Source organism: Lissotriton helveticus, chromosome 4_1 (assembly GCF_964261635.1).
Source record: "Lissotriton helveticus chromosome 4_1, aLisHel1.1, whole genome shotgun sequence".
NCBI classification, from domain to species: Eukaryota; Metazoa; Chordata; class Amphibia; order Caudata; family Salamandridae; genus Lissotriton; species Lissotriton helveticus.
Window position 1 is genome coordinate 361,273,300 of NC_136063.1, and position 23,132 is coordinate 361,296,431.

At 42.3% G+C, this 23,132-nt stretch overlaps 1 protein-coding gene across 1 annotated transcript in view; it reads right to left on the bottom strand.

Annotated features, from left to right (window-relative positions):
• PKHD1L1 (PKHD1 like 1) overlaps positions 1 to 23,132 on the bottom strand; it is a 466,042-nt gene that overhangs the window by 39,117 nt on the left and 403,793 nt on the right. The window contains exons 66-67 of the mRNA XM_078686145.1: positions 17,788 to 17,955; positions 10,534 to 10,691 (exon numbers count right to left, since the gene is read on the bottom strand). Coding sequence (XP_078542271.1) covers positions 10,534 to 10,691; positions 17,788 to 17,955 — 326 coding nt within the window. The remainder of the gene's footprint in view (positions 1 to 10,533; positions 10,692 to 17,787; positions 17,956 to 23,132) is intronic.

The following is a 23,132-nucleotide window of genomic DNA, read 5'->3' on the forward strand; positions in this document are numbered from 1 at the left end:
CTGAACCAATCAAACACTCACACCCAGTTGAAAGATCTGGGTTTAATCCATCACCGTTCTTTAGCCCACTCTGCCACCCCAGTTCAGACATGGCTATAAACAAATCAGTCTGACCCTGTGCCTCATGGGAACAGTCCAGCCCGAACTGCCAAGCCATGCCTTCCCTGGACCGGAAACAAGCTTCCGAGGACCGGTTTCTGGTATTGCAGCCGTCTTCAGCCCGGCTTGCTTGAATCCATGAGGCACAGGGTCAGACTGATTTGCATATGGCCATGTCTGAACTGGGGTGGCTGAGTGGGCTAAAGAACGGTGATGGATTAAACCCAGATCTGTTGACTGGGTGTTAGTGTTTGATTGGTTCAGATGCTCCGTCCAACACCACCCCCTTTTGTACCGCTTCCTGGCAAAGATGGCCCAAAACACACAGGTGCATTGCTAATGATAGATCAATAAGCAACCAGATCCCTTTGATATATAACCTTATACTTTAACTGGGGTTTGAAGACTAGCGCTAGCCACGGTGGTGGTTTGGCTTAATTCGCACCACCCAGAGTTTAATTAGTTCAGCAAAAGAAAAGAAAGAGCAAGGCTGGATTTTGTTACTTTACAAGAACACACTACTAGAGCATTAATAATGATTTATTTCAGTACAGTTGAATGTCAGAATATCGACCAAGAAAAAAGGCTATGGCACAATAGTATACATCTCAAAATATCGACCTAAAGAAATAATGACTTTACATACTTCTTACTTACTGAAATTACCCAAATATCAACTACACAAATATCTATCTATCTATCTATCTATCTATCTATCTATCTATCTATCTATCTATCTATCTATCTATCTATCTATCTATCTATCTATCTATCTATCTATCTATCTATCTATCTATCTATCTATCTATCTATCTATCTATCTATCTATCTATCTATCTATCTATCTATCTATCTATCTATCCATATATACATACAAATATATATATATATATATATGTACACACACACACACACACACAGATATATATTATATATATATTCACTGAAAAAAAACAGGTTTCAGGGATGTTATAGTTAGGAATTAGCATTTAAAAAACCTTAGATGTTTACTGAACAAACTACAGGTTTCAGGGACGTTATAGTTAGGCTGACATTTCACTCATACAAAACCAAAGATATTCAGCTGTTATAGTTTGCTGACTTAACTGTAACCCGCGCCCCTGCGATGCACTAGTTAAAGCTCTGGGAAGGTGGAAGTCCCCAGGGCTGCATGGGGGGCAGGCGCCCCACACATCTTTTATTTTAAAAAAAATAGTCCTGGGGATGTTGCGGTTTTTTGGGGCCGTGTAGGGGGCAAAAGCCCACCCCTTCGCTTTAAAAAAAAAAGAAGTTAAAAAAAAGAAGCCCCGCGGAGGTGGTGGTCCCCTGGGCTGCGGGGGGCTGCATGTCCCCACATTTCATGATGTTTGCCCTTGGGAGGTGGCGGTCCCCGGCTGCAGCGGGGGCCTGCTCGGGCCCCAGAATGATAATGTGGCATTGACCTCGGGATTTGGCCCACCCAGGGGCTTAAAACAAACAATGTGCTGGAGACCACGGTTGGTTTTGTAAAACAAATTATGACGGATTCGTGCACCAAGTATGAATCCCGCCGTAAAAAATATATGCTTTTTTTGGCCCTATGGGTCCCCCTGGGACCCGCTGAGTAGGCTTAGGGGGTCAGGGTGTTTATATCCTGTCCCCTTTTCTTGTTTTCAATCCTTTTCTTACCTTTTTTCTTGTGACTCAATTCAACTATTTCAAAATGTGCATACAGTCTATGTACTATTCCAGTCCAATTAACATATATTTGGAAAGGGGGCAGATTTACCTCTAGTCTAACAAACATGAAGAAAAATGTATACGTTTGAGGGGGACAGATATATTATTCTAAATCCAGTCAAAGAGACTGTGGGGAAAAACATTTATTTTTAGTGGGTAGGGTTCCTATTCTTACTTCTTTTCAACAAATACTGTGACACGTGCATATGTTAGGGGAGGGCATCGAATTTACTATTATCATTCTAAGTGTTTGCCCAACAAACATTGGGGAAAGTACATATGTTGGGGGATAAGGATTGTAACCACTAATGTCAGTCCAACAATCCTAGGTAGAAAAGCATATATTTGGGGGGAGAAGCAGATTTAATATTCTTATTCATGTCCAACAAATATTGGGAAAAAGTATATATTTGAGGGATCAGGCTTACTATACCAACTAACTCCAGTGTAACAAATATTGATAAAAGTGCATACATTTGGGTGGAGTGCATATTTACCAATAGTACTCAGTACAACAAACAAAGAGCATATATTTGTGAACATCATATTTACTATGCTAACTCCAGTCCAACAAATAGGGTGGTCAGGGGTTAGATTCACTGTTCTAAATCTAGTCAACAAACATTGAAGAAATTCCATATATTTTTTGGGGGGTGTCATATTTAATATTCAAACACTGAATAAAGTTAATATATTTAGGTGGTCAGATTTACGATTCCAAATCTAGCTCAACAAATACAGGGGAAACTGCATATATTTAAAGGGTCACATTTGCTGTTCTAACTCCAGTTCGACAAGCATTTTGGAAAGTGCATATATGGGGGAATGGCTAACCATAATTAATTCCAACAAAAGTTATTTATAATATAATACTTCACTCCAAAAATAGTTGTTTATGATAAATACTTCTAAAACACCCAAAACACAAATCCCTAACAAAAAACGAATACAACCATTTATATTTCAAAGCAAATACACAACCCATGCGTAGTTAACAACTAATCATTAAAAGCACTGCACACCCAATCTTCCAATAAACCCCTCAACCCAATATACAAAGTGCAAACAAGTGAATCAACTAACAAATATTTAACCAACAAATATTTTCAAATTAACAAGAAAGATCTAAAACACAATAATATATAATTCTCTAAAACACTACTCACCCATACAAAAAATAAGCCCTGCATCTCAAAAAATACAATAATTTAAAATGAAAATACCCCAAAACATAAATATAGTCAATTAAATCATTAGCAATAATAAAACTCAAATAATGTATAAATTATTTAATATGAATGTAATGTAATTAAACTACTACTCACGCAAATCCCCAACTAACCACCCATCCCAAAAATGAAATACTTTATAGAAACACCTCCCATCCTGTCCCCAAACAAACCCTACAATAAAAACTGTACATTACTATAATATTATTGTAAATTAATGTAATGTAAATGTTATCTAAATATAAGTAAAGAAATGAAAACATTTATCTATTCATTGTAACTACATACTAAAAATGCTATTATTGTAAATACAATTTTAAACTTTGATATTATTAAGTTAAAAAAGTACAATTATATTCACAAATTTTGCATGTGATATTTTTGTAGTCACAACCCTTTGACTACGATATTATAGTCAGATGATACAGAATCAACATTCTGGTGGAATACTTCTGAACCTATGGTTATTATGTCAGTAACCAAATAAACTATATTATCTTTAGATAGTTTGAAGTTTTATAATCATCTGTGCTCACTAATGTGTCAGAAAGTAAATCAGTCTGCATGCTTTAGCCCAGTCTTACAGATTTGGTGAATGAGCTGGGATCATTCTTTGGGGAAATGAATGAGAAACTCAGCATGGCGAATGAGCTCTCTCTATCACCTGGCTCTAAGTTGTTTAGTTCTTGGTCATCAACCAGTGAGAGGTGAGTTCATGGACTTTTCCCTGATCTCATTTCAGATGATGGGATCTTGGATCAAGACAATCAAGTTCTCTGCTCTGCCTGCCTGGCGACAAAGTAAAAAAGCTTACGCCTGCCCTGACACCACTGATGAAGAGTCTTGTTAACCAACCAAACAAATCTTATCGACTAGAATTCAGGGGCAGCAGCTTGCCTCATTTTGTTGAAAATGTTAGTGTTGGAGGAACTAGTAATGATTGGCTGACATCTTTCTTGGCATAGCAGAACACCCTTGCAGTACATGTGGTACCTATAGACATCTGAGCTATAGAGAACAACAAGTCTCGGAATTTGCACCTTTTCTTTTCAATGAGTGCAAGTTACCACTTTATAAGACAATATGGTCCTCTGGCCTTAAATCCCAACTCTAGGCTGATGACAATCAGATAACAGTCCATCTACAAGATCGCAGCAGGAGAAAAGAATGAATAGCCACAGCCTCTCAGTAATCTATAAGTGAATGTGAAAAGCAAACAGTCAATACCTGTTGGAAAATAGAAGTCGTATTGTTTGGGGTGTCTATACAGTTATCTGTCCCATTGGGTGAGCTTCATTTTATAAGTACTGTCATCAAGAACTTGGGAGTTTACTTGAATGAACAATTATCTAATTCATGCACAGTTAACTGCTACAGTGAAATGCAATACCTTCCAACCTAGACAGGCAAATTATGTTGTCCCATATCTTGATACATTAGACACAGCTGCTCTCCTTTAAACCGTCTGGATTATGCAAATATACGTTATTCTGGATGCATTACCACACATCTCCAGAGGCTCCAAAGATCCAAACTGAGGTACAGGAATCATGCAAACGATGAACATAAAAGGTGCACTTGTTTCTAATGGTAAATTGGCTTTTAATGAAACAGAGAATTGACTTTAATGTTGTCCTAAAATAAATTTGATGTAAAATTACCTGCTTAGGCTTATTTTGTATTGGGTCAACACGGCAAGGTCTGGTGGCATGTTTCTTGCCACTCTGGGGATTTCTCTATGGAACTTCATCAACCCACCCCATCTAACTAACCAGCTACACCAACTCAGGTGTCCCACGGGTAGGCCATCACCTTAGCGCCAGGACACCTTAGGGTAGCAGCTGCGATTTACAAATCCAGTTAACATTAACATTAACATCTCATTGATAATTTCACCGCCAATTCAAAAATGCCCTGAAGAATTGTTTGTTAAGCAAGCAATGTTTATTAAGAGCCTACAAGGATGAACAGTGTGTACTGCAGAGTCCCACGCTTTGAAGTGGCCACTAGGCTGTATGAAGCATGGTACATAAAATGCCTTTAACATTTGCTCAAATAAAACATGATATGCCTCTTCTGTAAAAATTATGTATTGGTAAAATAATACAAATGATTTCAAATGAATAAAGGACAAAAGAGATATTTGAATAATTAACAGACATTCTCATTCATTTGAACCTTCTTGCCAGGGGCGTAACACAGGCCCCGGCTGCCCCCGCGGTACGGGGGGGCCCTGCAGGCCAGGGGGCCCCCCTGGCCTCACTAGTTTCAGCAGAGGAAGAATACGGCTGCAAGCAAGGCAGCATTGCAAGGCTTAGGCTAGCAGACAGTAGCGGCTTAAATGAAACACTCTGACTGGCCTGGGGCGTATTAACACAGCCTCACCCCCCCACCCAGACCCAGGGCCCCCACGCTCCAAGGGCCCCCTCACGTCTCTCATCTCGGCAGAAGACGACTGCAAGCAGGCCAGCCCCCAGCCAGCCAGCACACCACGGAGGGACGGTGCCAGCCTGTATTTAAACATAGGGGCGTATTAACAAGACAAGCCCCTCGCAGGGGGCCCCCACGCTCCAGCCGGGGGCCCCCTCACTCTCAGCACAGTAAGGAACTAAGACACAGCACGGAAAGCCAGTTAGCTAGGCCAAACAGTGTGCGCACCTTCGGTGACATGGCATGACAGGCCTCTATTTTTTTTAACTCTAATTATGGTGCCGTGCGTGCGCACGTCCTGCGGGCCTGCCCGAGCCTTTAAATTAATTAAATAGTTGGCGCTCGCGCACTGCGCTGGCAGGACGGCTCGTTGTCTTCAAAACAACATCATTTAAAATAAAATAAATGGTCCGTGCTCGTGGCGTGGCCGTGGCGGTGCGCAGTTGTCTATGTGCGTCTGCGCGCCGCGGTGCCGCGGTCTTTAGGGTGGGGGCGGTGCTCGCCTCGTGACTAATAGTGCCAACTTTGTCTTGCACATTCACATTGTAGTGCATGCAGCGCGTGACTTTAGAAGAACAAAGAAGCAATAACCAGAAGAAGGGTGCGGCCGCCGCGGTACTAAAGAGTAGTACCACTAGTACTACTAGCCCCTGGTCTGGTGGCTAGCCCCTCGCCCAGTCAGTCGCCCCCTGTCTTCTGCTGCCTAGTGTGCACGCCCCACTCGCCTTAGCTGCAGGCCAGCCGCAGGCCGCCAGCCAGGCCTAAGGTGAGCCAGTATGTTGTCGTGTGTGTGTGTGTCCTGCTCACTGCTCAGGACTCGGAGTCTGTCGGACAGGAGCGGAGGATCAATGATAAGGAAGCCTGCTGCCCTGCCCGTTAGTGCCCGCAACGGTGCACTCAGCCTCAGTGCAGGGCACAGGCAGCATTGGTCATTGGTGGCAGGTGCCAGGTGGTATAGAAATATCCCTCGTCTTAGAACTGGAACTGAAAGGCTGGGCTCAGGGCTGTAGTGGAGAGCCTCAGCCTGGATGTCGATGAGAGATGGAGGGGAGGTGGGGGGAGGGGGGTGAGTGGAGGGGGTGAAAAAGTACCGGTCCGGACCGGTAGTACTGGTGCTGAGCTTGAGTGAACGAGGGACACATTAATGAAATAGTGCATTTGAAAGGGTCAAACTAAAAGATGGATGTTTACACTAATGACAAGCATTCAGAAGCAAATCGGGTGGGGGGGCAGGCTGTAAAATGTTTATTGGCGCCTCTTCTTGAATTCATTTTACATATAGATATTTGCAACTTTGAAGCACAGGTGCTGGAAACTAGGTGAAAAGAAGTCACAAGAGAAGGGCGCCATGAAAGTCAGAACTTCAGTTCAGGGTGAATACTACTGGCCATACCTGTAACCTATCTGCACCGCACCTGTAATGTTTCTGTTGGATGCTGTCTGTAATTTTGTGGTCCTAATTATAGCGCAGATCGCAGTGGAGTAGATGGGTGGAGGGACCTCGACCTTGGAGGGGCGGGTGGCCAGCTAAGCTTCAAAAGTGTTTGCTTGTACAGAAGGCCTCTGACCTCTGAACTTCCCTTGATCGATGTCTTTTATTCCAGGAGCGGGAGAGGGTGAAAGGAATCTATGAACTGTTCGCTGGTGACTATATAGACAGACATCCTTGTTCACATTTACAGGCTCATTGTGCTTAAAATATGTGATTTTATCAGGCACATAATTCAATGTGATTTAAAAAATGTTTGGGGCCTGGGAAAGACATATTTTAAGCGCCCATGTTAAGAACAACTTTGGATTGTATTACTCATTTTCTCTGCTATTTCAAGCCTAGCCTTCATGATGCCAAGCAAATTTGCAGAAAAGGGGTCACTCAAATAAAGTTCGAATATGGCTGACCCATTTAAGGACAAAAATGTTTACAATTCTTATTGCCAATAACCAAACCTAATTAAAAAAGGGTTTATAAAAATAAAAAGAAAGATGCCTTGCCCCCAAAATACTTGAGATGATCGAGGGCAAAGATAGACACAGTTAGAGAGACAGAGAAGAGAAATGTTTACATACAAAGATAGACAGAAATAAAGCGGAGAGCAGTTCACTTTCCCCTTTTAAGGTGGGGGTCTGGGACATTCGCCCAATTTTCCCTTGCATTAAAACTCAGGAAGTATGCTATGTAGGTTATCACAAAACTGACACTCACCTTTGAGGGTTATGTGCAGTCTCTCCTGGATGGTTCAGACTCCCTCTGTTTATTTGGATGCAATTTTTTATAGAAACCATACACAAAGTGATGGGAGGAATGTTTGTATGGTGAACACAAAAACAATGAGTTGGAATGCATCCACTCCAGAGATCTGTTTGACCTCATTGTCAAAGGTTGGAATCCCCTTCATGTTCACTCAGCTTTATATCCTCGTGTAGATAAAATGAGTACTAATGAGTTGGGTTACAGAGTGGAGAGAGAGTAGAGAGAGTGAGAGACAGTGGAGAGAGAGTGGAGAGAGAGAGTGGAGAGAGAGTAGAGAGAGTGAGAGAGTGGAGAGACAGTGGAGAGAGAGACAGTGGAGGGAGAGACAGTGGAGAGAGAGACAGTGGAGAGAGAGTAGACAGAGTTGAGAGAGAATGGAGAGAAAAAAATATAGTGGAGAGAGATGAGAGACTGACTGACTCAGAGGCTGAATACTGACTGACGGAGAGACTGACTGGCTGAGAAACTGACAGAGAGAGAGAGAGACTGACTGACTGAGAGTGACTGACTGACTGAATGACAGACTGACAGAAAGAGAGAGATAGAGAGACTGACAGACAGAGAGAGACCGACTGACTGACAGAGTGACAGAGAGCGCGAGAGAGAGACTGACTGACAGACTGACTGACTGACTGATTGACTGACAGACTGACAGACTGACTGACAGAGAGACTGAATGACAGAGAGAGAGAGACTGACTTACTGGGAGAGAGAGAGAGACTGACTCACTGAGAGAGAGAGAGAGAGAGAGAGAGAGAGAGAGAGAGAGAGAGAGAGAGAAAGAGAGAGAGAGAGAGACTGTGTTGGAATTGGGGTCAAAGTGTGTATGAAGCTATGCAATGCCTCTTAAGATTGCTATTGTCTACTTATAAAAATGTATTATCAGAATGTGCTCTTTGTAGTTACATCTGCTTTTGAAATACTGCATTGTCGCTTTGTCTAATGTTTTAAAATGGAAACGAGAAGGAGCAGTGCATGCACTTTTGTCAAAACTGAATAGTGAGTGGGACCGATGTTGTATATCCTGACAGGAGTCTGCATCAGGAAACCCACCTAACATTGGTCAAACTTCCCCGGTGTACTGATGGCAGGGACCCTGTAAAGAATGGACCACCACCTATGATAGCCTGCGGGCAGACTAAGCCCAACCTTTAACTCCACCATCCAGTGTTACTTATAATGGCTGGATTGGTGACCGTGGCGTAACAATAGCCAAGCATCCCCTGCAGAATGGCGGGTCGCTGTCCTGAGAGCTCTAGACTGGCATGGAGAATGGTAGGGGGGCCCCCTCCATGTAGTTTGCAGGGGGGTCCCCTCAAGTTTCGTTACGCCCTGTCATGGTACATACCAGGCACTTATCTTTCACTGGAAATTCTTGGCAGACACATTGCCTGCTTTTGCAACACCACTACAGCAAAGCTTAAAACTATCCAGTACCTAGGAACAGTCATGCTCACTAACGTGGATGCTGTCTCCTTTAGCAGCAAATGAGATTTTGAGTTACTGATCTTTTGTCGCCCATGATTTGGCCAGCACATGCCTCTCAGGACCTGATTATGAGTTTGGCGGTGCAGCGCCAGGTCCGCCCAGCTGCTGCACTGCCAAACCCAAGTCCAGCAGCCCACCAGATTACGAGTGTAACTTTCGTCTGGAGGGTTTGTTTTGACATTCCCACGGCTGTGCCCTAAAAATGGGCACCACAATGGGAACACCAAAAACTGTTCCTGCACACGGCATGGACTAAAATCCATGCCATGCAGGAACTGGAGTGCATGCTCACAGGGGGGCTCATGTTTGCCCTCCTAAATGCATCAAATGGCGCAGAGGCACAAGGGGTCCCTGTAGGGCTTCCTTTGTTTCCTCTCTGCCACAGTTTTCATGGAGGAGGAACTGCCATGGAGAGGAAACTCGTAATATGCTTGGCGAGACAGCGGTGGCCCTGCCTATAATATTGTGGCTTCCTGACCGCCCGGAAAACAGTGGTTCCCTGACAGCTGCAGCGGCGCAATGGCGGTCCGACCGCTGTAATCGTAATAGGTCTGCCGCGCTCCCACGAGTCTGGCATTCCATGGACCACCAGACTCATAATTTTGCCCTAAGTGTAGATACTGTGCATTTATATTGCTGACCTATAGATGTGTAGCTTATACATTATTTGAAGTCTCAGTGAAGTGATACCTTGGTTTCCTGTTTTGATCAGGACATGTTCCCAGTATGGGAGCTATAATAAAGCATGCATTTTTATGCAGAGTGTCAGCCTGGGAAATATTTAACAGGCTCAAACCTACATTCGTGTTCAAATAAATAGATGTACAAATGGAAAACAAAGAAATGGTTCACATATTCCTTTTGTGCTACACAAAAATTGTCCTTTAAAGAAAAGAAATTAACTGAATTTACTACATAATGTTATGCCAATGGTATTCATAAGTCAATATCCATAAACCTTACACTACATCGAATTGAAAATTATGGCTCACATACAGAAAAGTAAAATGTTGGGTATTGTAATCTAAATTCACTGTCCAATGACGGTAATTGCTGAATATGGGAAGAAAGTTACCAAATATAATAATAGGTTGCACCTTTTTAGAAGCAAAAATAAAATTTAAATGACTTGTAACAACTTATCAGTCTATCATAACTGTAGTATGTTCATAATAAGGTTTCTTTATGCAGTTTCCATTTTATATCTTATAATCTATTTTCAACAACCTGTAATGACGTATTGCATTGACTTACACATCATTTCAATGTTCAAATTCATAATTATAGATACATATTGATAGGTGGGATAAGCCTTACTTTTGTGTTATCGACATTCAGGAGCATTAATCGGAGTTTCTGAGGGCTGGTGCTTGTGAAATAAATATCAAAGTGTTTGCCGCTTGCTACAATGCTGTGAAACAAAGAAACTCTCTTCTGACACGTGTATCCTGAGCACCAGCCATGATCCTGTGGACCTACAAGAAAATACACAGAGAGATATTAAAACACTTGTAGGCCACTGCCAAGTGCTACACTACATGCAGATGCCCCAAATGTTTGACAATGTAAGGACACAAAAAAGAGCCCCACCCATTGTATCTAGGAAATCGAAAATGGCTGCACTCTTATCATAGGGCTTGTGTTAGGATTTAAGTTACTAATTTAAAAAAGCGTAGTTTTGCCACCATTGCAGTGACAAATGGGAAGCAGTATGCTGTTAAGGCCTGTCTAGTGTTGCTTTTCTATTAGAATGATAGTAAGAGTGTATAACTAACTGATTGATACAGACTTTGGGTCAAGCAGGGACACCCCTCTGACTGAGGCCACCACAGTGCTTTACTTGGATTGTAGGCTGTGGCATGAAACCTTAAGGTGAGCAAGTAAGCAGGAACACATGTTTGCTGCCTGCCCGTTCTTCTCCTGTTTCTCCTAAATATTTATGGTGGTACCATTAACCTTTTGAGGCCAGTCGTCTTCCATGCCTATATCGTTATAAAACAAGCAGTACCGGACTATGAGAATACCAGGCATTTACACTCTACTGAAGAGAGTAGAAGTAAGGTAAAGATGTACAGGATAGAGCAGTGAATCTGAGGCTGGGGAACAGAGGTGTATGGTGTACAGATGTTTTGAATAAGGGTGGTGTGCTCATTCGCGAGGGGGCACAGGAGGGTCAGGTATCACTGTTTATGAGTGGTTAAGTATCATTGATTGGGGAAAGAGGGTGCATAAGAGTTCAGGAATTGAAGGAAGGACACCGTTGAGCAAAGATCGAACACCTGCTCTAAGTAGGAAGCTATATACAACTGTTTTATGGCCGTGGTTATACATTTGTGCTAAGGGGGAGAGAAATCATAGACATTCGTTTTCGTAGTGTGGGAAAGGACTCTTTTGCGGTATATTTTGGTACGCATAGGAAATGCCAGGAGCACTGGAGGGAAGGGAGGTGCTCTTGTGGTTAGACTTTAGTAAATATTTGGTATTAATGTATGGGATCAAAGAGAGGCGAGGAAGTGTTTTGGCAACTTTATGCTGGAGAATAAAGGAGAGGGTGCACATTATTTTTGGGGAAGTGCAGGAGAAAGTAAGTTTCCTGGCAGTGCTGCAGAGGCCTATGTTGTTTTTGCTTTGCTTATTAATGAGAGGTTGTGTAATTTTATTGGTAAATGCTGCAAAGACAGAATCTTCTTTTTTGCTAAGACACTGCATGAACGACAGGATTATCTAGCTTGACAAGGAAAGGCCTAAGATGCACCAGACAGTTTTGAATTGATACACAAAAAGCCAATTTGAGAATAGGTCAGATACATATATACAGGAGCGTCTAAGGCTTGCAGAGTCCTTGTTATAACTGATGTGAACAGGAAGCATGATACAGTGAGTCCTAGGAAAGTCTTCATCGGAGTCTAGGCTTTGATAACCTCCCAATCCACGATGATGTGACTCTTAGGCATTTAATATGAGTGGACCGGTTAAATGTGATGCGTGGTGACTTGTTTTCTGGTACGCATCACAATTTGGAGTTTAGAAGCTAATACTGCACCTCCGGCATATCTAACCTGACAAAATGTATTAGTGAAAAAATGCCCAATAATTACCGGGCCCCATGAATTTCGGGGCATTAAGCACCAAAATTCACGTTAGTCACCATTATTTGTAATTTGTAGTTTTTTGTTGAACCCAATAAATTTCATTCTAGCGAAGTGAGATTTTATAGAACCTGGTGAATCAGCTCAAACACATGGCTACTCATAATGAAGGCATCAGTTGTAGAGACCGCAAGTTCTACTACCACTAGGTGGCTGAGTTATATGACAGATCTCCTCTCTGTTTGTCTTCAGCTGACCTTGATGGGCCTGCCATGCAACGCTTGTGGCAGTTTCTCAATGCACAGCAGATGGTTCCTCCAACTGGAGCTGTAAAGAGCATTGTCATCCAAATAGCTGGCAGCAAAGCCTTCCATCATGCTAAGACCTGGTCAGCAGGACCACTTTTAAGTAAATATAACATTGATTAAACTGAAAGTGGGAACGCGGGTTCAACAATGTTCTTATTTTGTATTTCTAACCAGAGCAATCTACCAGTTCTGTGTCATCAAGTCAAATGTGCTAAGAAAATTGGCAACCCCTATCTGGTACACGAGCATACTAGTTCATGGTACCTAGTATGCGTCAATTTTGTAATTGAGTTAAGAAACTTTAGAGAATCCATGGCTCTAGTAACTCTTTTTGGGTGGGTTTTTATACCAAAAAGACTGGATCGCATCTTCAGCTATTGATGTGTCCTCCTTACTGCTAGTTCTAACCTTATCTGACATGCGATAGATTTGTTTAGACAAACATGTTGCCACTTGTATTATGAAATAAATGTAATGATGTGTGCACAAAGATAATGGTTTCATGTGCTATACAAAACTAATTGAGCTTTGACTATGCTGTGATAACAGCCTACCTAAGTCGAGGCATACTTCACTCGTCTTGGTGAGCAGGGTACTTTATAGACACCCTGAGTGAGACCTTGTACAAGGTCTGGTTCTTAGTGTGCCTTTCTAGTTGTACAATCTCTTGCTTATGTTATGATTGGTAATGTGTAACTTTGGATTCGAAATCCAACACATGGTCTACGATGCAAGGTTTGGGTTTAAAGGGATTTTTCTCCAGCACTCCTCCAAGACTTAGATGACCTCTGATGTTGCCCAGAGGCACAACAGGGTTAAATTCTATTCATTACTGTTTCACCTTCCATAACCAGCGGCGGCCAGCATAGGTAAATGCGGTGGGGTGGGGTGAGTGGCTGTTAAGTCGACAGACGAGGGAATAGGTATAATAATATAAACAAATAACACCTATTCCGTTGTGTCGACCCCCCCCCACGCCCTGCCCCACCAGCCCACCACGCTTAACTGTGCCGGTCGCCGCCACCCATAAGTCCTCTTACAATCCCAGATCATGTCTTTCAGGGTATTGCCAATCTCTTAACAAGCCTGTTAATGTTTGGGTGAAATGGAGTAGGCAGCACATACGTTACACTACACTCTTCCCACTTAGCCATCATGAAGAATGACAGAAAGTGAGATTGTTTGCCTTCATAACCTACCACTAGCTTGGCAAGTTGGACAGGATGTGCAAAAGTATTTGTTAATATTTGTACTGGCTTCCCACCCCCTTATGGGTGTTTATCCCTCTATGTTGCTCATTCAGGGAGATATTGTGAGCTATTTCCATCATGAACTTCCAGGATTCAACTTCCAGCATTTTGTAGCCTGCAAAAAACTGAGCATGCTCAGGCTATTTCTCAGTAGCGAAAATTTGTCGCCTGACTCAGGGACTTATTCCTTTGCAAAAAGTACCTTCAGTATACTCCTGAGCATCATGACGTGATAACTGGTTGCTAATACTCAGAGAAGCCACACCAGGAGACCGCTGATCGACATACTGCACCTGAGTATCAGGAGCAGTCCATTCAGATTTTGACAGATCATTACCCAACAAACAGTTTACAGACATGGAGTGGCTAACAGACCCCTTTCTATCACCAGAAAGCCCTTTATTCCAGTGAAGGCAGTGCTACTAGTCTTATTCATACTTCAATGTGGAATCTGACATGTGTATGACATTTTCAAGGGAAGTATTGCTATGGAATCTCTGTTCTTTATCTACTAAGATCTGGCAGTCTAGTGTATTCTGCAATAGTTATAACTTAGCTGTGGATCCCAGAAAAGGGGGCGGGAGCTTCTTTGACCAAGTACACATGCAATCTTCTAGGTGCAGGATTATGTTAGTCCCTTAGGTCATCCCTCAGACTCTACCTGATACTTCCTTGAGGTGTTACTGGCTCACATTCCCTCTATTTGCCATGTCTTTGGAGCCTTCAGAAAATCATATTTTGTTCCCATCTTTGGTTTTAGTTCACTTTGGTTAAGTTGGTGTGGGCCTTACCTACTCTACTTATGGACTACCCTATGTGCTCCTAAGCAACTAAGTTTCATGAATCTCCATAAGTGAATACATGGCTACTGTTCATCCAAGCTTTGAGTAACTTTCCTGGAATCTCCCAAGCAGTGTTTTCAGATAACAACTCATACTTTCTAGTTAGAGCATCCTTAGCGGATATGCATTGCCTGCCATTTCCGGCTTCTATTTTCAAAATAGCACCACTGGCATCTGAGGTAATCTCTCCAACATTATAGACTTGCTAATATTCTGCTTACTAGCGACAGTAACAACACTTATCAAATATCCCCAGCCAAGTATTCCCTATCAATATCATTAAAACAACCTCTTTTTCTGGTAGGTGGGGTTTACATTTTATCAGGCTTAAAGATCCACTTCCACAATTGCCACTGCCATCAGGTGAACCATCAGCAGAGCATAGATCTGAGTTAATATGAACCTACAGCTCCATCCTCTTCAAACTATCAGCATGAGACAAGCCAGCCAGTTTCCCTTGCAGAACTACATATTCTTGGGACCTTTCTTGGCTAGTTGAAACTCCAGTAAATCCTATTGTAGAGGTACTGATTCCTACATGGAATTGTTTCTGGGAAGACTGAAGAGTTGGGCATCCTCTTCCTTGTTTCTCTCTATCCTACTTCTCATATGCTGGGCCCACTACTTTCCTAAGCAGAGGCCTTTAAGCTGGAACATTTCTCTCATGCCTCAGGCAGTCAATTCCACAGAGATAAAGATATTTCTTTAACAGTTCTTAGGCCCATCCATGATAGCAGCACAGTTACGAAATAAAGAGTGGAGATGTGCATTACATTTTTATGTTAAAAAGATAACAACTGAGCAATACACAAATAAATTGTATAGAAGGTTGTGCAAGGATTCAGAAATAGTGAGGGTGGATATGTCAATAAAAATAAAAGAAAATGAAAGCAAAGCGGGTGATAAGTTCATAAAAGCGACATGTCATGGAAAGGGCATGAAACGCCACAGATCCTGTGTGTAAATATTTAAAGGTTTGTGCTCCTTATTGTTCTATGAAACTGGGTAATTTGGCCCATCTAGTTTGGAGGTACTAGTTTTGGAGGCATTCTTCAAACCCCGTTTGGCACAATGTACTTTAACTATGTGCTGATTTACACTTCAATAGGGCATAACTTCTGTGAATTCCGAATATGATAGATATATGTCTATGAAAGAGACCTGTTGTAAACTCCCCTAAGGTGTACATCTTTGAAAAAAGTATTTTAATTATGGATCTTTGTAGATTTGTGCCATTTTGCCATTTTTTAATAATGTTATTTAGTTTTATTTATTGGTGTTTTTATGATTTATTTAAATGTTCTCTATTGATGAATTGGAAAATGTATGTGATATTTCTGTACGAATTTATTTCTTAGAAATCAAATATTTGATTGACTAAAGGATGAAAGAGATCTAATACCTTATTCCTTTGAATATTGGCTGACCCAGCAGAAGAGGATCACTGTGGATTTTCAATAAGATTCAGGTGATTTGAAGTTAATGCCACACATGCGTTTGTTGCTCTGGCTCAGAGACTTTAAACTTTAGCTCGAAGAAATCGACATGTACAATAGGAAGATGTCAAACCGACTGTGGGCTGAATCCTGGTGTGCTACTTACTGATGCAATACGAACCCTGCAGCAGATTTAGCCAGCGCTCAACTTGAACCTCTGGCCTCAAGACATCAAACCCATGTCTTGGAGTTATCACACAGCAAGCATGGCTGTGACAGGAACCTCCAACTAAACGGAGTGCATGTACTGCAGCGTTTCAGTGGTCAGAACAACCTCTGGCTCCAGGATCTTTGCAGTTTTTAAAGCCACAATTTCATAGGCTGGAGGGAGGTTCAGGCCAGCTGCTGAGGTGCTGTTGGCGTTCTAGAGCGGGGACACTCCGTTGGAGTAACCAGGGGCTCTATAAGCCGAATAATAATAATAATAATGAGGAGAGCTGTGAGGTGACAGTAGTGCACACAGCCAGAGGTTTAAATAGGTGTCAAAGGGATTCGGTCACCGCATTTGGATTGAGCACATAATATCCCATTTGTCAAAAGTCCCAAAAATAAATCTGAGGTTAGGTGTGGGGGTTAAAGGGCAATTTGCACTTGGGACAAATGATTGGTGTTGATTGCATTTATCAAAATTGAGAAACATATAATTTAACAGCGATCTAACATTATATTTAAAAGAGGTATGCAGCAAAGCTTTCAGAGTTTCAGTGTGTCCATCATAATCATTGGCAAAGAGGAAACTGTGGTGATGATGTACACCACCGAGATTTAGGTAACTGATCCTCAGCAACAATACTTCACTAGCACTACTGACTTAAAAGGAGTGAGATATTCAGATTTACACAATTCTTGTACATGTCAGAGTCAAGATTGGCCCATAATAGTAGAGCTATACTGAGCAGACAAGGGTATGCTCTTTTACATTGAACATGTATTTGAAAATAGATCCCAGCTGATCGGAGACCCGCCTACTACTTTGCTGCTGAAAATAACTTGCGCTGCTGCAATGCTCCCTCTAAGAACATTTGAGATAGTCCAATGTAGGAGAGTTATGATGGTTTTCAGTAGGTGTCAGGTTGCTGGGTAGAAAGAGTGGACCAAGACTGAGTTTCAGGCCTCAACCTTGGCTGGACTAGGAACTTCACACCTGATGTGACTGGGAGAATGGCTGAAGGCTGTGCAGGTCACACTAATAAGGTATAAGCGATGTGGAAGAGAAATTTCTTTGGCGTTGAACTTCATGACATCTGAGTCTAGGGTGAGGTAAGTGTGCCCAAAGTATGCATCTTGACCGAAACATAATTTTGTGAAAAGAGGAAACGTGCAAAATCTAGGCATCCAGGCAAATTTAGGGCTGCATATCATATCCTGGATGAAATAACTCCAGTGAGGTGCTGTAACGCAAATATTTGTGCAAAACTGCTATCTTTTGGTATCACCACTGGTAAATGATTATATTTTGCACTGATCAGTAAAATTAGCTTTAGAGCCACACAATCAAAATCTTCTTAAATGGCATTTCTATAAATAAAATCACATAGCATAGTTTTAACTTAAATGATTTCAATGTGTCATTGTTGCTTCCATACCATTGATGAGATCAATGTAAGAATCCCCCAGTACAGCCACTGGTGATAATCTTCTGGTCTCTGTATCAGAATCAAGGCTCTCAATAACCAGCATCTCATAATCAAGTCCTGAGCAGTTGTAACCTTCCCATGTGGACATATAGACACATGTGGAATCTCTGATGATACCTAGAAAATAGACACATATTCAAGTATTATAAAAAAATTATATAAAGTCATAGTCAACACCGAGATCCACATCAGAACCAAAGGGAAAGGATACACAGCACCTTTTTATTGTATCACTTATTATTCTTTATCCACTATGAAGCCCTGTTGAATACTTGATCTAATGTATACCTCCACATTCCAGAATGCCTTCGAATAAGGTAAGAACCTTAAGGAGCCATTTGGTTAATGATGACACAATATATCGCAAAACCCCTGCTGACACCGTCAAACAAAGGGAACTTATTTATATTTATTGTCAGTGAAGCAAGATTGGGTACAAAGGAAGGCTCTTTCTCTTCCCTCACCTTTAATTGCCCTTTTATTGCACTGAATTGTTTCAGTTAAAAGAACATCTTGCAATTTCTTGCTCATTGTTGAACCTTTTACGAGCCAGCCTCTAAACACTTGGCGGCCCATTTTGCGAAAGGTCTCTGAGCTGATTTGAGGCTGAGCACAAGGGTGTTTGGGCAGAATTGAGGCTGAGCGCAAGTGTTTTGCAGATACTGATTGTGGTTCAGATGGATAGGAATGTGTACATACATTTTCTAAAGTTAGCTGGATGTCATTAATTCCCCTCAATTCAGCAGAGAGAGGGCCCCTGAAAGTTAACCATCCTGAAGGAGTGCAACCTTAAGAACTGTCGAAGATGGTTCTGCAATCGCCACTTTTATTCTTTACTAGAAAAATATTGAGTAGAAAATCTGAAACTGGCTTTTGGGTACCTTCTCTATTGTCCTAGTACAGAGGAGCAAGGCTTTATTTGTGAGGGTCTTGTTTTTATGCCTGTAAACCTCCCAGTCTTTTTTGCATTGCTTTGTCGTTGTTTTGTCTGTAAGACCTGGAGTATTCTTTATCATTGCAGAGTTGACAATTCATATTGTGAGGAGACTTGTTTGTATGGCTGTGACCTTCATGAAGCTCAGAATTCAGAGGGGTTGTGGAACTTAAGTACTCCTAAGGAAGTGTGCAATGTTGGTGTTCTGTCTTGATGCCCCTAAGGGCCTCATCCAAGATATGCAGAAGAATATTTAACCAGCAGAGCGCATAGCCAGTTCTTTTGCCTACACTTCCAGATTAACAGAATTGCTATTTACAACCTAGTCAATGATAAACAATTGCTGCCAGAAACCAACATTGGGCACATCCTTTGCTTAATTAATAACAGAAACTGAGGCCTTTTTTGCATTCTCTCAAGACTGGTTTCACAGTGTCCCATTTGTTATCTGGAAGGAGCTTAAGTAGTGGTGTGATGTCACTTTACAACTGTTTGTCTTAGTGACCCAGAAGGCAACAGCAGTGCCTGATCTGATGAATGCTGCAGCAATGGGGCTTACTGTTTTGTCAAAAGCATCAATGGTCTGCATTCCCTATCAGGAGGAGTAGAAGCAGGAGTCATTGGGTTGCACATTCTGTTGGGGCAGCTGCAGCAAAGACTGAGTCTGATCAAGGATAACATTTCCCTGAATGCCATCATATAACAGCAGAGGATCTATCGAAATTGAAGAGATGGCATTTGATTATAGGGTGGCAACAATGGTCATGTGACTAGTGCCAAGTTATGTTATGTTATTTGCGATTTTTATAGCGCTAAATCACCGCCAGGTCTCTTAGCGCTTGAACAAGGGTAGACAGCTCACTGCATGGATGATAAAACACGGTCTGGAGAGAATTACTCAATGTTTAAAGCTTCTTTAAAAAGGACAGTTTTAAGTAGTTTCCGGAAGTGAAGCAGGTTGGGTTCTCTACGCAGGAGAACTGGTAACTTGTTCCACAATTGGGGGACAAGTACTGAAAAGGCCCTACCACCTTTCGAAGAGAGTTTATACCGAGGGCATGACAAGAGATGTACCTCTGAAGATCGCAAAGAGCGTCCAGGAGTATACACCTCCAGGCGCTCTTTTATGTAGACCGGGGCTAGACCATATATAGCTTTATGAGATATACAGAGGCTCTTAAATTCCACTCTTTGTTTTATAGGTAACCAATGCAACTTGCGTAGAAGCGGGGTAGCATGTGATTTCCTGGGCAGTCTAAGAATCAATCTAGCTGCGTCATTTAGGACTACCTGCAGTCTATTCACCAGATACTGGGGAAGGCCCAGGTAAAGAGCGTTACCATAGTCTAACCGCGAGATTATGATGGCTGACACAATTGTGTGAAGCGTGGAGATGGAAAGAATGGGGACCAGTTTACGAAGTTGTCTGATTAATCCTGTGCAAGTCTAAGGAGGCAGTAGATGAGAAGGTAACCATCAATCATGGGACCATCAACAATGAGTTTTCACCTATGATGAAAGGTGTGTTGATGATGAGGTGAATGAAGAGGGTTCTGTCAACCACGAGGAAAAACTGAACGATAAAACAGCTGCTGAGGACAAAATGACTGTTGAAAATGTGGTGGCCATTTTGGTAAGACTACTGTCAAGGATGGCTTTTCCGCTGACAGGATTTTACGTGACAATTTTGGCTGGAAAGGAGACAGACCACCTTTCACATCACTTCTGCAGCTGAAGAGTGAGAACAGTGGATGGATGCATCATGAGAGGTGGCAGATTGTAATCTGTCAGTGTCTCCTTACTTCTAGTATATCCAAATGGTTCTTTCACTCTTTTTTGTGGAAGTTGTTAGCAGGGCATTTTTCTTAGATTCATCCATTTAGTATAGGGCATCACCAGAGATGGGAGTATCTCTCTAGTGCCCTCATAAGAACAAAGGTAAGAAACTGTATCCATGATGAAGTATCTAAGAAATGAAAGTCATTCAGATGTCACACCTGGATACCTTCAGATCAAGGTAGTAAATACATTTAGGAAGCAGTTCACTCACAAACTCTTTTAATGCACATGCCAAACAAACCTTAAAGTGGTATTTGAGGAGATAATGGCAATATGACTGTTAGAAATGTGGTTGTTGATTGACTGGGGTATGAGCCGTGGTCAAGCAGCAACCACAATCCTAGTGAGAGTAAGGAACAAGCAAACCCCAAATTAACTTGTGGTCTCCCCCCTGGTAGCTTGGCTTAGAGCAGACAGGCTTAACTTAGAGTCAAAATGTAAAGTATTTGTGCAACATTTGAAACAGTAAAACAGTTAAAACACCACACAAAAAGATTTTTCTCCAGGTGAGAAACTTAGAGCTCAATTTATTAAATAAAACAAGACTAAAGCGAAAAAAATCCAATTAGTAGAACCAGAGATATTGCATTTTAAAGTTTTACAGCAAATAGCACCAAAAAGCCTAAAGCGCCAACTGTAGATATCTGGTCGCACTGGAAAGGGATGAAGTAAAAAATTCAGGCCATCCACAATAGACCACGGGCCGGCAAAAGGGGCCCAGTTAATCATGCTGAACAGAGAACCTTAAATCCTGGTTTGTGGATCGTTGCATCACATAGCCGAAGCAGGTTCGAGATGCAGTGAGGCTGCGATGTGAGGTCCTGTTGAGGATCCCTTCGATGGGCTTGCAATAAAAAGTCCTGTGTTGAGGATGTGGTATGACGTTTGGGTGATGAGTCGGTTCCAGAAAGCTGGGAGGATGCGATTTAGAGTGCGGTCTCATCGTTAAGGCTGCCGTCAATGAGGGATTCGAGGGCCTGTGCCAAAAATGCGTGGCACAGTTGAGGTTCTGATGGCATTGAGGGCAGCGACAGCGATGTGGATCTTTACGATGCGTCCAATACACGCAGCAGAGGAAATGTGTCAGCTCCGCTGGGCCCACAGAGGCTGGTAAGCACCTTAAGCACATTTCCAAGGGTCTAGGACTGGTGTGGCACCACTTGTCAGGGTAGACTCACAGATGACAGAGTCCAGGTGCAAGGTTGTTGGAATCCTGTTATGTCCCTGAGGCTTAAGATCAGGAGGCCAGCCAACTAGCCCTTGGAGTCACTCTGGGTTCTGGGCTCAAGTGATACAGTTCCAGTCTTTCTCACCCAGGCAAGAGGGCAGCAAGCAGCATGTCAGCACAGCCAGGCAGCAGTTTTTTCAGAGGAGTAGTCCATCAGAGTGGCAGTCCTTGTAGTAGCAGAGCAGTCCTTCTTCCTGGCAATATATCCACAGGTCCAGGAGTGTACTAAAGCGGTGGTGCCTGGTGTCCTTTTTTTATACACAGTTGTGCCTTTGAAGCAGAGGGAAGCTAATAGAGGCATGTTTTTGAATTGCACAGATGCCTTGCCCTCCCTGCCTTGGCTCCAGACTAGCTACAGGGGGTATGCAGCGTTTTGTGTGGGGACAGGCCGCAGCCTATTCATATGTAAGTGAGGCTGGGCCTAGCTCCTCCCTCTCATCTTATCAGTGATGACCCATCCATTCACACTTAAGCTCCTATTGTGTGTGGCTGTCTAGGAGGAATACACAAAGCAGAACTGCCAACTACACTCAGTCATGGGACCAGAGACAGGTTGCAGACACCATATGGCTAATGCAAGAAAATGCCAACTTTAATAGGCATTTTCAGCATTGTAATTTGAAATCTGACTTCACCACAAGTTAGGATTTTAAATTAGAATTCCAGAGACACCAAACAGGAACCAATTATTTCTACCCTTTTGGAAATTAAACATATAAAATGTAACAAGGCAACTCCAATGTTATCCGATGGGAGAAATAGCCCTTTCCATAGTGAAAAACGGATTTAGAAGTTTTTTACTACCAAGATATGTAAAACTTTAAAGTACATGTTCAACTTTTTAAGTACACTGCACCGTGCCCTTGGGGCTGCCTGGGGCCTACCTTAGGGGTGGCTTTTATGTATTTTAAAGGAAAGTTTGGGCCTGGCAAAATGTTTATTTTGCCAGGGTGACATGGCAGGTTAAAACTGCTCAGACAGGCTCTGCAATGGTAGGCCTGAAACACGTTTAAAGGGCTACTTAAGTGGGTGGCACAATTAGTGCTCGGAGCTCAGGCTCTGCAATGACAGCACTGAGTCATGTTTAAAGGGTTGCTTAAGTGGGTAGCACAATCATTGCTACGGGTAGCTTTTAATTTATTGGCCCTGGGCACCTGCAGGCACTTTACTAGGGACTTATAAGTAAATTAAATATGCCAATTGGGTGTAAGCCAATGTTACCATATTCTAGCGAAATAGCACAAGCACTTTAGCTCTGGTTATCAGTGGTAACGTTTGCAGAGTCCTAAGGCC